This window comes from Carcharhinus amblyrhynchos, chromosome 24 (genome assembly GCF_965287045.1).
Source record: "Carcharhinus amblyrhynchos chromosome 24, sCarAmb.v2.hapA, whole genome shotgun sequence".
Classification (NCBI taxonomy): Eukaryota; Metazoa; Chordata; class Chondrichthyes; order Carcharhiniformes; family Carcharhinidae; genus Carcharhinus; species Carcharhinus amblyrhynchos.
The window spans coordinates 38,768,842-38,786,117 of record NC_137347.1 but is presented as its reverse complement, the minus strand read 5'-3'; the positions used below and the strand labels follow the sequence as shown (position 1 = coordinate 38,786,117).

General features: G+C 42.2%; 1 protein-coding gene across 6 annotated transcripts in view; it reads left to right on the top strand.

Annotated features, from left to right (window-relative positions):
• pum1 (pumilio RNA-binding family member 1) overlaps positions 1-16,329 on the top strand; it is a 149,203-nt gene extending 132,874 nt beyond the window's left edge. For all 6 annotated transcript variants that reach the window (XM_080211293.1, XM_080211291.1, XM_080211296.1 and 3 more), the window contains 4 exons: positions 930-1,055; positions 7,770-7,891; positions 10,633-10,825; positions 14,130-16,329. In XM_080211293.1, the coding sequence (XP_080067419.1) occupies positions 930-1,055; positions 7,770-7,891; positions 10,633-10,825; positions 14,130-14,261 (573 nt within the window). In that variant the 3' untranslated portion in view covers positions 14,262-16,329. The remainder of the gene's footprint in view (positions 1-929; positions 1,056-7,769; positions 7,892-10,632; positions 10,826-14,129) is intronic.
• The last annotated feature ends 947 nt before the right edge of the window (positions 16,330-17,276 follow it).

Sequence of the window (17,276 nt, the reverse complement as noted above, 5' to 3'; positions counted from 1 at the left end):
GGTTTCAAATTAGATGTTGTCACTTATCATGCAATGCAAAAACAAATAATTAGGTACAAATTCAAATGATGCATGCTCAGAATAGCTATGTTTTGTTTGCCAACCGTTCATAAGCTTTGAGACACTGATTTCATAATGTCCGAAAACAAGGGACTTCTTGTATAAACCCAGAGTAATGATGCTATCCGTAATGAACTTGATAAAATTGTGCATTGTCACCACACTCTGCTAATGAGGTTTTTATTCTGAATTGGCATCTTTATGCGTCGCAGTGCACATCGAGTGATATTTATATATAACTTATTGGAGGAATTATAGTACGTTAGTTATAAGAAATCATGAATGAGGGGTTTTATTATAATATTCAATGCCACCATAGCTTTATATTTTAAATTACAAGATTAGTTGAGACAATATAGAATTAGATACTAGTAAAATAGATGAGTGAACTGTTAATAGGTCGCAAACAATGTGTGGTCCAAATGTGGTCTTTGAAGAAATGTGAGCCCTTGAGCTTTGGAGATGACCTGGGGAAGAGCCTCATTGGTCCCCAGTGCCAGAGGCAGCAATCATCAACAAAAACTGGAGGAATTGGGGCAAGAGGTGACTGAGATGTGATCTCAGTTATATTAGAGACTGTTAATAGTATAAAATAGCAGAGCCAGTTTCAACGTGCCATCTAGGTAAATTGGTATTTGTTCTTCAAAGAGAATATTCAGCACGTGGAGTGGATTGGGGTGAGCAGTTGAGAAAACCCATTGGAATTACTTAACGGTTTGATCAGTGTTGAATATTTATGGTCTTTCTGGATAGATTTTCATCCATTGCACAAGATTAATATCAATAGTTTACTTTGCGTGATGCTTTAAAAATTCTCCACTCCACTTCGATTGAAACCTGTTGTTGAGCTGTTTGCTTTCATTCAATAGGTGTTTGCCCTGTCGACTCATCCATATGGCTGTCGTGTTATCCAACGGATCTTAGAGCATTGTATGCCTGAGCAGACCCTGCCTATTCTGGAGGAACTTCATCAGCATACAGAGCAGTTAGTTCAGGTATGTGTCCCCACTCTCGCTATGATTAAGGCAGCTGGCTATACATGAAATGTCTCAGACAGGCAGTGATACCTGACCTCATCAGCCCTGTTGGCCAGTGGCTTCAAATCCCGATTTGTGCTAACACTGTCATCAGCATTTGACGAAATGCTGACTAGCAGTGTGATAGATAATATCCTGTAATATTGTATAAGGGCAAGGATACTGGAAGAACATAGTGTCATTAGATGTTTTACATTCAGCTGAGGGGGGTGGGGGGATGTTAGGGGGGCCCTATGGCGGCATCAGTTGTTCCTGAGTTTCCGTTTCGAGAATGTGCTCAGGTTTTTGGGGTGGAACTTCTACCCATAAACTTCTGAAAGAGTGATCGCAATTGAGCCAAGGCTAACACTGTTGAAGACAGCAAATTGGGCACTCAGTGCAAAACGTTTCAGTCCAGTGAATTTAAATGTAGAGGATACTCTCATTCTTGAACTTGCATCTGATTTTATGCAATGTGAATATTTTTGGGAGCATTTTAATTGCAATTTGGTATATGTTATTTTAGAAATAATGTTACATTTAGTGCCGATTGTTTTTGAGGATGTAGATAAATAACTTCAGGAGTAGAAGAAAGGTCTTGGGTGCAATCTTACCAGCTATGCATACTACCTTTCCACTGCAGAGCAGTTGGAGAATTTGGCACCCAGCCAAATCTCCAATCAGTGCAGTGAGAGCATTGGTAATATTCTTGTCTGTGTCTAGTGAAATTAATATATTCTCATGCCAAACACACCTTCAACTCAACTCCTTAATCCTTGCACTCTCTCGTACACGCTCTCTCCCCCTTTCTCTTACTACATGCACTATATTTGAACCTGTGATACATTGATTGTAGTATCATAGGCCAAGCAGCAATGCTATAGTAAATGCTTGTTATAACAGGAGCTTCTCAGCTTTAAACACTGAACTTTTTTTTTAAAGCGCAAGTGACATAATGGTAGCATTGTATGCAGCAACTCTTCAGAGCTTCAATTAGCAGTAAATGTTTGAGGATTATTGACTTCATTAGGCACTGTTTTTTTTTCTGTTTGGGTTCTGTCAGGCTCACTTGGCCCTTGACCTTTTTACAGTCTTAATTCAAACATGGGCCAAAGAGTGAATGCTAGTGGAGGTGAGAATGACTGCCCTTCTGATATCATGACAGCATTTGACTGCGTACCATCAAGAAGCCCTGGCAAAATTGAAGTCATTGGGAATCGGGGAAAGCTACGGGTTGGAGACACGAGATGTTTGACCTCCAACAACGCAACCATTTTTCTTCTGCTAATACCTGGCACAGAGAAAGATGGTTGTGTTATTGGAGATCAAGCATCTCAGTCCCAGGACATTGCCTCAAGATTTCCTCCGGGTAGTATCCTAGGCCCAGTCACTTCAGCTGCTTCATCAATGATTTTTTTCCCTCCATAAGATTAGAAGTTGGGATATTCTCTGATGATTGCACAACCATTGGCAACTCCATAAATACAATCCATGTCTAAATGCAGGAAGACCTGGACAGCATCAGACATGGGCTGATGAGTAGCAAGTGACATTTTGCCATACAAGTGCCAGACAATGACCATCTCCAGCAAGGGAGAATCTTACCATCTTCCCATGATATTCGTCACTTAAACCCCACTATCAGGGCCCAAGAGGTGGGGAGGGGTGTTATGTAGAATATTACAGCACAGTACAGGCCCTGAGGCCCTCGATGTTGCGCCGACCAGTGGAACCAATCTAATGACCCTCTAACCTAAAATATTCCAATGTTATCCATACGCCTATCCGCTGACCATTTGAATGCCCTTAAAGTTGGCGAGTCCACAACTGCTGCAGGCATTCCACACCCTTACTACCCTCTGAGTAAAGAACCTACCTCTACCTATAATGACCACCCTTCAATTTAAAGCATGTCCCCTCGTGTTAGCCATCACCATCTGAGGAAAAAGGCTCTCACTGTCCACCCTATCTAACCCTCATCATCTTGTACGCCTCAATTAGGTCACCTCTTAACCTCTCTAACGAAAATAACCTCAAGTCTCTCAGCCTTTCCTCATAAGACCTTCCCACCATACCAGGCAACATCCTGGTAAACCTCCGCTGCACCCTTTCCAATGCTTCCACACCTTTCTTACAATGCAGCGACCAGAACTGTACGCAATACTCCAAGTGCGGCCGCACCAGAGTTTTGTACAGTTGCAACATGCTCTCTCGGCTCTGAAATTCAATCCCTCTACCAATAAAAGCTAACACACCGTACGCCTCCTTAACAACCTTATCAACCTGGGTGCCAATTTTCAGGGATCTGTGCAGTGTACACCGAGATCTCTCCGCTTGTCGACACTACCAAGAGTCCTTCCATTGGCTCTATATTCTGTACTCCTGTTACTCTGACCAAAGTGAATCACCTCACACTTTTCCGCATTAAACTCCATTTGCCATCTCTCACCCCAGCTCTGCAGCTTATCTATGTCCCTCTGCAAACTGTAACATCCATCCTCGCTGTCTGCAACTTCTCCGACTTTGGTGTCGTCGGCAAACTTACTAACCCATCCTTCTACACCCTCATCTAGGTCATTTATAAAAATGACAAACAGCAGTGGCCCCAAAACAGATCCCTGAGGTACACCACTTGTAACTGAACTCCAGGTTGAATATTTCCCATCAACCACCACCCTCTCTCTTCTATCAGCTGGCCAATTCCTGATCCAAACTGCTAAATCACCCTCAGTCCCATGCATCTGCATTTTCTGCAGTAGCCTACCATGGGGAACCTTATCAAACACTTTGCTAAAATCCATGTACTCCACGTCAACTGCCTTACCCATATCCACCTCTTTGGTCACCTTTTCAAAAAACTCGATAAGGTTTGTGAGACATGACCTACCCTTCACAAAACCATATTGACTATCCCTATTCAGTTTATTTCTCTCTAGATGATTATAAATCCTGTCCCTTATAATTCTTTCCAAAACTTTGCCCACAACAGAAGTAAGGCTCACCGGTCTATAATTCCCAGGATGGTCTCTCTACTCCCCTTCTTGAACAAGGGGACAACATTTGCTATCCTATTTACCATTAACTAGAAGTTGAACTGTACCAGCCATCATGTTTTTATATATATTACTATGGCTGAAAGAGCAGGTCAGAGATGGTAATTCTGAGACAAGTAACTCACTTCCTGACTCACCAAAGCATATCCAACATCTATAAGGCACAAGTCAAGTGTGGCTCCAACAACCAAGAATCTCATCAACATCCAGGATAAAGCTGACCACTTGATCGGTACCCCACCTGCCAACTAAAAAATTCATTCCCCTGACCACAGTCATGCTGTGGCAGCAGTGTATCATCTATAAGATGCACTGCACCAACTCATCAATGATCCTTCTACTTCGCCTTCCAAACTCCTGTCCTCTATCACCTTAAAGACAAAACCGACTTTAAAACACCACCACCTGCAGGTTCCTCTCTGTGTCGCACTCTTTCCTAATATATCACCATTCCTTCATTGTCACTGGATCAAAATAACATAATTCACAATAACATTGTGGGTGTATCTGCACCATGTCAACTGCAACTGTTCAAGAAAGAGGCTCACAACCACCTGCTCCAGGACAATTGGAGATGTGCCACAAATGTTGGCTGTGACAGAAATGCCCACATCCTATTAAAGAATTAAAAAAAGACATTTTGGTTGTTCTTGCTCATGCAAGATAAGGGTTTTCTTTAAAAAAGCATAATTCCCTGAAGTTTGGAGATCTGAGAAACAGGAAATGCTGGAAATAGTCAATGATGTGGTGCTGAATTTTGAGGTTCAAAGCTCAAAGAAAGTGAGTTGGCCACATCATTTGAAAGTCTACCATTATGTTGGTTTCCTATTTTTGAGTCCCAAAAATCAATAAAGGAATGCTTTTAAGTGAAAAATATTAGTAACTGTAAGCATTTTCTTTTGAGCCATGTGGTAATTTGAATCACTTTTTTATTCATTCATGGGACATGGGCATCACTGGCTGGCCTGTATTTACTGCCCTTCCCTATTTGCCCTTGAAGGGCAGTTGAGAGTCAACCACATTGCTGTGGCTCCGGAATCACATGTAGGTCAGACCAGGTAAGGACAGCAGATTTCCTTCCCTGAAGGGCATTAGTGAACCTGATGGGTTTTTCTGACAATTGACAGTGGTTTCATAGTCATCAGTAGATATTTTTTATTGAATTCAAATTTCACCATCTGCTGTGGTGGGATTCGAACCCAGGTCACCAAAACATTAGCTGAGTTTCTATTAATAGCCTAGCGATAATACCACTAGGCCATCATCTCCTCAGTATAGCTAGAATTTCATTATTTATGCAACAGCTTAATTATTTAATTCCAGCCTATTAAAAACATGAATTACAGTAAACTGTACTTGATTTTGATGGTATATAGAAAGGAAACTGCTGATCTTGATTTAAACCAGTAACCTAGACCCGAGTGTACAGGGCCCAATTTATCATAGAATAAGAAGAATCCTGCAGTGCAGAAGGAGGCCATTTGGCCCATCAAGTATGCATTAGCCACAATCCCACATAAACCTCGTCCCCATAACCCCATGCATTTACTCTAGCTAGTCCCCCTGATGCTGGGGCCAATTTAGCATGGCTACTGCACCTAACCAGCACACCTTTGGACTGTGGGAGGAAACCAGAGCACCTGGAGGAAACCCACGCAGACATGGGGAGAGTGCGTAAACTCTGCACAGACTGACCCAAGCCAGAAATTGAACCCCCGGGCCCCTGGAGCTTTGAGGCAGCAGTGCTCGCCACTGCTGCCGGACCATTAACTGGCATTTAACTTAATTTCAAAATTGGAAGATGAGACCAAGCATTTTAAACTGAGGAGGATAGTGATAGACTTCCAGGAGGATAGTAATAGACATCCAAGAGGATATGAACACACATGGTGGCACAGTGATTAGCACTGATGCCTCACTGCGCCAGGGACCTGGGTTCGATTCCAGCCTCAGGTCACTGTCTGGAATTTGCACACTTTCTCTGCGTGGGTTTTCTTCGGGTGTTCCGGTTTCCTCCCACAGTCCAATGATGTGCTGCTTGGGTTGATTGCATGGTAAAATTGACCCTTGTCAGGAGGCTTAGCAAGGTGGAGTTGTGGGAATAGGGCTTGGGTGCGATTGTGGTTGGTATAGACTTGATGGGCTGAATGGCCTCCTCCTGCACTGTAGGGATTCTATGACACATGGCAGATGAAATTTAATATAGACCAGTGTGAAATGATGCATTTGGGTCAGAATAATGAGGAGAGGTGACATAAAATAATGGGTGCAATTCGCAAGGAAGTGCAGGAATGGAGGGGCCTGGGTATATATGTGAATAACTCATTGAAAGTGGCAGGCAAGTTGAGAAAACAGCTGATAAATTACATTGAATCCTTCTTTAGTAAATAGGGGCACAGAGCACAAAAGGAAGTGATTCATGAACTTTCATAAAACATCGCTTCACCCTCAGTGTGAAAGATGTGAAGAGTTTAAAGAAGGTGCAGAAAAGATTTACGAGAATGATTCTCAGGCCGAAACTCTTTGGTTATGTGGATAGATTGGTGAAGCCGAGATAGTTCTCCTGGCCGTCAAAAGATGTTTTAGACGTGTTCAAAGTTAGGAGGAGTCTGGGCACAGTAAATGAAGAGCTGTTCCCATCATCAGAAGGTGGACAAAAGAACCAGCGATGACAGATGAGGAAAAAATCTATTGTCTAACAAGTGATTTGGGTGTGTGCCTCCTTCCCCCCCCTCGTCCGTTCCCTTTCCCCTCTGTTCTTTGTTTTTATGATTGTGATAGCGGCTGCCAGTGTTTGCTGCTGCTCTTATGCCTCCGAACATTTTGCACTTGAACAGATCCTTTTCTCTACGACAGAAATATCCGTTTAGGCTTTTAGCATTGAGGTGAGGCTTTCATTAAATACTGCTTTGCTTTTTATGTACGTGATTGGGAAAACATCTTTTGTTTGCCTATGAGTTACAACAGTTGTCCTGAGTAATCTTTTTGGAAGTTCTTGCCTCCTTTGTGTTTATGCTGTATCCAGTCCTAGGGATTTGGGATGATGTTTCCAAATCTTCACCATGGGCTGTGCAGCAGTAAAGGGCAAACTGTTTAAATCTATCTCCTTGTCCCCACTGCAGCAGTCACCCTTTTGCTCATTGTTTCCTTTCAGTGACCCAGCATGAGCCTGAATGTTCAGCGGGCGTTGAGACTGCGTCAGGTTTCGTACCGGGAAGGGGAGTGTGGTGGTATTGGTGTGAAACGATTACTGGTTCCTGGCTGAGATTTCCCCACATCTCTAGGGCATGTTAAAGAAATCGAAAAGCAAATCAGCTTAGCTTGCACTGTCCAGTGATTTATTTCTAAGGGCTCAGAGGATTTTCCTGCCTCGCGTCCCAAGCCCAGTCAGTCAGTAATTGGAAAACAGCAATAAGTGAGCATTTATCTTAACTAAGCCTCTGATTAACTTTGTCTTTTAAACAGGATTGTGTAATTAGCATGGAATAATGCCAGTTTAATTTCTTCAGCAAAATGAGCACATTTTTAAAAAAATGTCCTTGTGACAAATACCTTTGCGCTGAAAGAAAGCATTAACATTCCTGGGGTTGTGACGATTACTGGCATGTTAACTCAACCTCTTCACTCCATGCCCTTACAGGATCAGTATGGGAATTATGTCATTCAGCATGTCCTGGAACATGGCCGTCCTGAGGATAAAAGCAAGATTGTGTCTGAAATCAGAGGAAATGTCTTGGCTTTGAGCCAGCACAAGTTTGCCAGGTATAATTTCTGACCTTTTTTGCTGTCTTTCCTAATATGGGGTTAGCTGAACTTTGAACCAGATCCAGTGACTTTCCAGTGATCAGCCCTTTTGTAGATTGGGTCTGCCTTCCCAGTTAATCAGGGCCACTGGTTTACATTGGCATGAGTAAATCAGGTACTGGATTTCAGATTTTTACCCAGTTTTAGAGATTGTAATCCATCTGCTTTTCACTGAATATGAGAATCCATGTTGTATTTAATCCTTTGTGTTTGTATTGGGACTGGGTAGTTACTGGCACCCTGGAGTTCAGTATTGTTGATTTGAAATTCTAATCCACTTTCTCTTCACTTTTCTTGTACATGTACATTGTTATTCAGGTTAATAATTGACTTTGGGTTGTAATTTTTTTCTGGAGCATCAAGTCCACAAAGCCTAAGACCCAGCCTGTAGTTCTCTGACCATAGTTTTCTATCAGTTTCCTGTTTCTGTTCCAATATTAACTGCATGGACCATTTTATCTCCCACATCCAAAGATGTGCAGGTTAGATTGATTGGTCATGCTAAATTGACCCTAGTGTCAGGGGATTAGCAAGGCATATAAGTGGCAGCACAATGGTTAGCACCACTGCCTCACAGCTCCAGGCACTTGAGTTAGATTCCTGGTCTGGGTCACTGTATGTGTGGAGTTTGCACGTTCTTCCCATGTCTGCATGGGTTTCGTTCCAGTTTCTTCCCACAGTCCGTGGGGTGGATTGGCCATGCTAAATTGCCCCTTAGTGTCAGGGGTGGCTAGCTAGGGTAAATGCATGGGGTTATGGGGATAGGGCCTGGGGTAGCAGATTCAAAGGGCTGAATGGCAGCCTCCTGCACTGCAGCAGTTCTATTTTTATCTAACCCAGCTTCCATTACCCTTGATATTCATCCTTAGGAACTTCGTTTTTGATGCAAAGTATTTGAAGTTCCAGCTGCAGTGCTTCAGTATTAGACTTAGCTTGGGAGGCACTGTTGTGTAATTTGTGAAATGTCAACTCTTGAAAATTGTAATGTTCTCTCTTCCTCCTTTCTCCTTTCAGCCAATCTTAATATGGCAGACGATCCGAAAAAAGCCCAGTTGAGGGCTGTCTTCCCAATTTAATATTGGCCCAAATTTACTTTAGGTGTTGTGTTGCTGAGATTTTTTTAAACTTTGAAGTGAGAGGGCAATTTTGGTTTGGACAGGATTTTACAGTGGCACAGTGATTAGCACTGCTGTCTCACAACTCCAGGGACCCAAATTCAATTCTGGCCTTGGGTAACTGTGTGGAGCCTGCATTTTCTCCCCGTGTCTGCATGGGTTTCTTCTGGGAGCTTCAGTTTCATAGAATCATTGACTCCTACATGCAGAAGTCTACATCGAGTCTACACCATTCACAATCCCACTCGGGCCTTGTTCCTGTAACCCCACATATTTACTCTGCTAATCTCCTTGACACTAGGGTCAGTTTAGCATGGCCAGTCAACTAACCTGTACATCTTTGGACTGTGGAGGGGGAAACCGGAGAACCCAGAAGAAATCCACGCAGACACGGGGAGAGTATGCAAACTCCACACCTTTGGACTGGGAGATAAAACAGACCATACAATTAATATTGGTATGGAAAGGGGGATTTCGAGGTGATACGGTTGCTCTTTCTAAGAGGCTGAGTAAATTGAGTTATATTCTCTGGAGTTTCGAAGAATGAAAGGCACATTTATTAAAACCTACAAAACTCTGAAGGGGTTTGATAGGATGGATGCTGGGAGATTGTTCTGGCTGGTCGGGGAATATAAATCACAGGGGCACAGTCTCAGGATAAAGGGCCGATCATTTAGGACTGAGATGAGGCAAAATTTTTTCACTCAAAGGGTTATGAATCTTTGGAATCTCTACCCTAGAGGATTGTGAATGCTCTATCATTGAATATATTTAAGGCTGAGATGGATAGATTTTTAATCTCTGGGAATGGAAGAATATAGGAAGCAGATGGAAAAATAGATCATATTGAATGGCGGAGCAGGTTCAGTGAGCCCTGTGGTCTATCTATTGTTCCTCTGTCTTATGTACATGGAGTCTTGCCACGCAGAGTCTTAGAAACCCTACAGTGCAGAAAGAGGCCATTTGGCCCATCGAGTCTGCACTGACCACAATCCCACCCAAGCCTGTCTCCATATCCTGATATATTTACCCACTAATCCCTTTCACCTATGCATCTTTGGACAGTAAGGGGCAACTTTAGCATGGCAAATCAACCTAACCGGCATATCTTTGGACTGTGGGAGGAAACCGAAGCATCTGGAGAAAACCCAGCAAACACAGGGAGAATATACAGACTCCACACAACAGTGACCCAAGCTAGGAATTGAATCCAGGTCCCTGGAACTATGAAGCAGAGTGCTAACCACTGCTACTGTGCTGCCCATTGGACCTGCCATACGTGTTTGTCAGCTCTGTGAAACTGATGCTCAATTTAGTCCCACACCACAGCTTCCCCACCATAGTCCTGCAGTTTAGTCTTTGCAATGATGTCAGCAGAAAGTGCTGGAAAATCTCAGCAGGTTTGACAGCATCTGTGGAGAGAGAATAGAGCCAGTGTTTCGAGTCTGGATGATCCTTGGTCAGAGCACTCTACCTGTTCTGTAAAACGCATCGCAATTTTAAAAAGCTCAGATCTCTACATAGTTTGTGAGAGATGGGACTAGTCAGATATCACCATCATATGATGCTTTTTTGATTTTGCAGCAATGTCGTTGAGAAATGTGTGACCCATGCGTCTCGAGCTGAGCGAGCTCTGCTGATTGATGAAGTGTGCAGTATTAATGATGGTCCTCACAGTGCCTTATACACTATGATGAAGGATCAGTATGCAAACTATGTGGTACAGAAGATGATTGATGTAGCAGAGCCGGCCCAACGCAAGATTGTGATGCACAAGGTAGGTTTAATTCCAGTTTAGTATGTTTGTTTGCATTGTTGAATTGTACATCTCTAGATTAGAGAGACAATTTTTTCTCTCACAGGTGGTGTCTGTAATAAGCTCTCAGTGGTAGTAGTAGAAGTGGATACAATTTTGCCTTTTAAATAAGAATTTAGATAGTTAAATGGGTAGGATGGGATATTGGCCAAATGTAGGCAATTGGGACTAGCTTAGTGACTTTAAAACAAAAGGGTGGCATGGACAAGTTGGGCCATGCTGTAAACCTCTATGCCTCTATTATAAAGGAGAACTAACTGTGAAGCCTTCCTTCTATGAGACATGCTTATTAATGGATTTCTAGCCTCTGTATGTAATATGTGAAACAAAATATACAAGCAGGAACTTGTCTATTATGACCAATTAAAAGAAACTAGTTAGTAATTTTCCAAAATCTCCAGTAAATGTGCGCATTGATATTCCTCTACTGCTGCTTTATGCAATAAATATTGTCAAAGGAATGCAGTGTAGCTGTGAGTGAATCTTTCTGCCTGCTTCAAGGATATGTTATTCCCAGTCACTTGTGGTTTTAGTGTCATTGTTGTAAAAACTGCAGCTCTTGAATTCTGCATTGTGAAACTGGGTAAGTGATGTGCCTTAAGACAGTCTTTCTTCAGCTGAACTTGGATGTCATCCTAATTCACATACTGCAGTGCAATCATCTTCAAAGTGTGAATTTGAATTGTTTTTTGAATGAGGGGAAATGGAAACACCACAATAAAACAGTGGCAATTTCTTAATCTTCTAATATAATGTATTAAATTGTTGAGCGGATTTTCCTTCAAAGAGAGGCAGGATTTGTACTTGATGCCTTTCACATCATGAGTTAAATGCCCAGTTTATCTGTTGTGGGTAGTTGATTGTGGGGTGAATTTTGGCAGGAAAACTTGCTTGCCCTTCTTGGATCAGCAAGTCCGGAGGATGGAGCATCCAAGAACACAGTATCCCTCTGTGTTAGGTTGATATGTCAGCTAATGTTACTTGCACGAGTCACTGGGGCAGGGCTTGAATCCATTGCCATTGATGTAGAGTGAGACCTCTAAGCCAAGCTGATGGAACAAAGAAAATTACAGCACAGGAACAGGCCTTTCCGACCTCCAAACCTGCACCGACCATGCTGCCCTCTACCCTTCCGGGGACCATATCCCTCTATTCTCATCCTAGTTTTGTATTTGTCAAGACGCCCCTTGAAGGTCACTACCATATCTACTTCCACACCTCCCCCAGTAACGTGTTCCAGGCATCCACTATGTGTAAAAAATCTGCCTTGTACATCTCCTTTAAATCTTGCCCCTCGCACCTTAAACCTGTGCTCCCTAGTAATTGACTCTTCCACCCTGGGAAAAAGAATCATAGAAACTCTACAGTGCAGAAAGAGGCCATTCGGCCCATCGAGTCTGCATCAACCACAATCCCACCCAGGCCCTACCCCCTTATCCCTACATATTTACCTGCTAATCCCTCTAACCTATGCATCTCAGGAAATGAAGGGGTAATTTTAGCATGGCCAATCAACCTAATCCGCACATCTTTGGACTGTGGGAGGAAACTGGAGCACCCGGAGGAAACCCACGCAGACATGAGGAGAATGTGCAAACTCCAAACTGACAGTGACCCAAGCCGGGAATCGAACCTAGCTCCCTGGAGCTGTGAAGCAGCAGTGCTAACCACTGTGCTACCATGCCAACCAACAAATCTTTTGGCTATCCATGCCTCTCATAATCTTGTAGACTTCTTTCAGGTCTCCCCTCAACCTCCATTGTTCCAGTGAGAACAAATGACTACTACTTACAGGGCGAAAAGCTGCAGCATGCTACGGTGCAGAGGGACCTGGGGATCCTTGTGCATGAGTTGCAAAAACCCAGCCTACAGGTGCAGCAGGTGGTCAGGAAGGCAAATGGGATGCTGGCCTTCATAGCGAGGGGAATTGAATATACAAGTAGGGAGGTCTTGCTGCAACTGTACAGGGCACTGGTGAGGCCGCAGCTGGAGTATTGTGTGCAGTTTTGGTCGCCGTACCTGCGCAAGGATATTTTGGCCTTGGAGGGAGTGCAGACAAGGTTCACTAGGCTGATACCGGAGTTGAGGGGGTTGAGCTATGAGGAGAGGCTGAATAGACTGGGCTTGTACTCGTTAGAGTTTAGAAGAATGAGGGGAGATCTCATTGAGACGTATATGATGATGAAAGGGGTGGATAGGGTAGAGGTGGAGAGGTTCTCCCCGCTCAAAGGACAGCAGGACTAGAGGGCGCAGCCTCAAGATAAGGGGGAGGGGGGGCGGGCGGGGGGCAGTTTGGAACGGAGTTGAGGAGGAACTTCACTCGAAGGGTGGTGAATCTCTGGAATTCTCTGCCAGTTGAAATGGTTGAGGCTACCTTGCTAAATATATTTAAGACACGGGTAGATGGGTTTTTGTTAGACAAGGGGATTAAGGGTTATGGGGAGAAAGCGGGAAAGTGGAACTGAGCCACTTCAGATCAGCCATGGTCTTATTGAATGGCGGGGCAGGCTCGAAGGGCTAGATGGCCTGCTCCTGCTCCTATTTTTTATGTTCTTATGTTTTTCAGTGTTTTCCTGTCCTTTATTTTAGCCAAGCTATTTAAGCTAGACATACCATTTTGTGTTTACTGAGGAAGGCAATTGATGTAAGATTTTGAAAATTTGGTGCATTATTGAGAACTTCATTATTGTGACTATCAAAGAAGAAAGAAAATTACAGCACAGGAACAGACCCTTCGGCCCTCCAAGCCTACACCGACCATGCTGCCCGACTGAACTAAAACCCCCTACCCTTCCGGGGACCATATCTCTCTATTCCCATCCTATTCATGTATTTGTCCAGTCGCCCCTTAAAACTCAGTATCGTGTTTGCTTCCACTACCTCTCCCGGCAGTGAGTTTCAGGCACCCACCACCCTCTGTAAAAAAAAACTTCAGTTGATGGGTTAAGTTTATTCATGCACTTGTAATTAAAGTGAAAAGCACAGTTTAGGAATTCACTCCCCCTAAGGGTTAGATCCTGCCACCACACTGTGACAATACACTCAACACATTGTGTACATTGCCGTAAGCGTGTGCATCTTTGAATGGCTGGAAGCTGCGACAACAAAGTAGCGACGTTGGTTGACAGGAGCTGAGCCTTGAAGATGATGTTTCGAAACTGACAGGATTAACTGGGGCCAGTCAACGGCACTAGCGTCTCGAGGGGAGGAACAACCTCTTATCCCAGCGACATTAGTAATTTGCTCTTCGAAATCTCTCTTCCAGATCAGACCTCACATTGCAACCCTTCGCAAGTACACCTACGGAAAGCACATCTTGGCCAAACTTGAAAAATATTACATGAAGAACGGAGTGGACCTGGGCCCAATCGGTGGGCCCCCAAATGGAATGCTGTAAATGTGAATTTCTTAAAGCTGAATAACTCCCTCCCACCTTTCCTTTCTTGAGGGAACTAAAACGTGATTGACTGACGTAACAACCAGCAGCCTAATCCTCTACCCCTGCAGGCTCTTAACTAAAAAAACACCTTGGTTTTAGGTTGCCATAACACGCTAGCAAAAGCAAACCAATTTAGTTTCTTTGGTGAAAACATTTATAAATTTTATTTTAAGCCTGTTATGTATGTATATATATATATGATGCTTAGCAATTCCCAAAGTCCTATTTTTCCCAGGAGATGTTCACACTCTTTTTTGGTTAATTTTTTTAGAAATGATCACTGCCCTGCTTTTCTACTGTGTCTCAGTGATGTATAGAAATAGTTGTACATAAGGTTTAAGATTAAAAAAAAAGTACATGTGATACACCAAAATTGTGATATTTTTGTCACCCCCCCTTAAGTGTACAAAGAGTAGAAAAGTTCAGGGTGTTTTTTTGGTGAAATCTGGCTTTGTTAGGTGCAGATTCAGTTCTAATATACTCCTGCTGTGACAGATATGCAAGAAATTGAAAACTTACTTGTAATTATCTTTTTCATTATGGACATGAGCTTTTCTTGGCAATTATTTGGCAAATTTATATTTAAATCAATTACACAGGTTTTCAAACATTTAACAAGTAACTTTAAAATGAAAGTTATTTTGTAAAAAATAAATTAATTAAATTGGCACTTCAAGTGTCTTTTTTTTTCGTAATTTCCCTTATGCCTGTAGGTGTTTTTAAATTTGAATACCGGGTCTGTGTTTTTATGATTTTTGCGTGAGTGCCCCATTCCCCTAGCTTCCCTGCCTTCTGACCTTTTCTTTTTGAATTCAAGATGTGCTGTTTGGTTTCTCTTTCATGTTGAACTTGACCATGGAACAGAATTTCTGTTTGTGCGCGCACCCGAAGGGGGAAACCCTTTGCGCACTAGGACTCGCTGCTCGCCTCCTATTCCCTCAACTGGTAGGTGCGCAGAGGTTTAAAAAAAACTTTTTTTTAATAAGGCGAACACGCCAAAGCGGCCGAATTGTTTGCAGATGTTCAGCATGAGGAAGGTGAAAAAAAAATGAAATCCAACCAAACTTTTGGCCATGCTTATAAATATGTAGTGTATAATTGTTGTAGACTTTGCATATATATTTGTAGTTTTTTTTCCTTTTTTGGCAATTTGATGTTTATCTGTAACTAAAATGTACCCTAGTAGTGAAGCATAATTTGACTGTACAATTGTACATTTGTAAACCTCTATAATGTAAATGTGGAAAGTTTGAACCAACTTTAACCCTTTGAAAAACAAAAATAAGACAAAATGTGCATTTCAGTGTATATTCACATTTTTTCCTTTTGTCGTTAGCATATAGTATTGTACAATGTAAATTTCAATCGGAAGTAAATTTTTGAAGGAAAATGTTCTATCTTTATACAGCTTAGGGAATGTAAAACACTTGCTTTCTTTTTAACCTGTCACTCGATGGAACAGTAGTCTCTCTCCTTTATAAATGTTGTGGAAAATTAATATTCTGTTCACATAGAACTTTTACAAATATTGTAATGTTTTTTTTGTTGTGACAGTAGAACAAATTGTGCATAGCGACAGAATCCTTAGTTACCATAGAAATGAAACTTCCTGTTCATCTTGTAAAGTGTGGACTACCCTTTTTGTACAGAAGATACCTGTATTTTGCATTTTTTGTCTACTTGTAAGTGAATGTATGATACTGTCAATTTTCTTGGTTTGAATATAGAAATGTAACACTACATTCATGATGTACATTTACAGAAAGCCTTGTGTATATTTCCAGAAGAACTTTTGCAAGTACACCTGTAACCATATGTGTATAATTAACAAACCTGTGTATGCTTGGCCTCTGCAAATATTTTTTGTAACTTTTTTCTTGTGTAGATTGTCTCTAAAAACAATGCGTGCTCTTTATTTTGAAAAAAAAACAGTACTTTAAAATCTGTACTTGTGTTTTAAAAAACGACTCTGGGTGGTTTGGTTAGACATTTTTGGAAAACATCATTAAAAGAGCTAGTAATTCAATCGTTTCCATAGTAGCTATTTTATATGTAACTTTTTAGGGAGTTGGGATTTTCTATGTTATCGTGCTCTATTTATTTAAAGTTTCTCCCATTTACCCTGGGGTATAGTTGCAAATGGGGCCTGCATTTCTCTGGTTCAGCACCATCCCCATACAAGTTGGGCAGCTATTGATAAGAGGGCACAAGCGTCATACGCAGTTTCCCCAGGTGTGGTTTCTGGATTCCAGTGGGCTGCCACAACCCCGTTCTGTTCTTGCCTCTCAAAGGGGAGTGTAGTCCAGTTATCCTGCTCAGCTACCCGGAACCAGCCGACATTGCACAGATCAAAGGTCGAATCGGAGAGTTAATTCTGTATGCTGTGTGATGCTTTCACTGGAGTTCAGTTATATGTGGGCAGTTCTGTAAGGGGGAAAGAATTAGAAATTAAGTTCCTGTTTTTAAGCTTATGTCCTCCGATCATACAGTTTTGATAACTGAAATGTGTTTCAAGATGTGGAATGTAAAATGTTGGGTGTGAGATAATTTTTGCTGCTGTTGTGTTTTTACATTTTGTGAAAACACTATCAATGAAACCAGGTTTCCCTTAACACATTTTAATATTGAAAAGAGAATTGAACTATTTTTAAGGAAGCCAGACCTTTCCTGTACAAAAATCTGACCATTCCCATTTGATCTTGGAATGGTAGCAAGACCGAGTTGCTCAGTTGGGAGCCACGCCTGTCCCTGAGCCCCAGGTTCATGTCCCATTCTGGAACGTATCGCTCACTGGAGGAGCTATTTATGGAAGCAGCTTGTGAAACCGGTCTGCAAAATCTTCCCAGACACTTCGCAGCATTCTCCAAGTGACAGGAGTGTCAAGATCACACAAACAAAAACCCTGAATATGGAGTTAGTTCTTTATCATCAACCTTAGCCCTCCCCCCTGCACCCAGTGCATATAATAGGGTT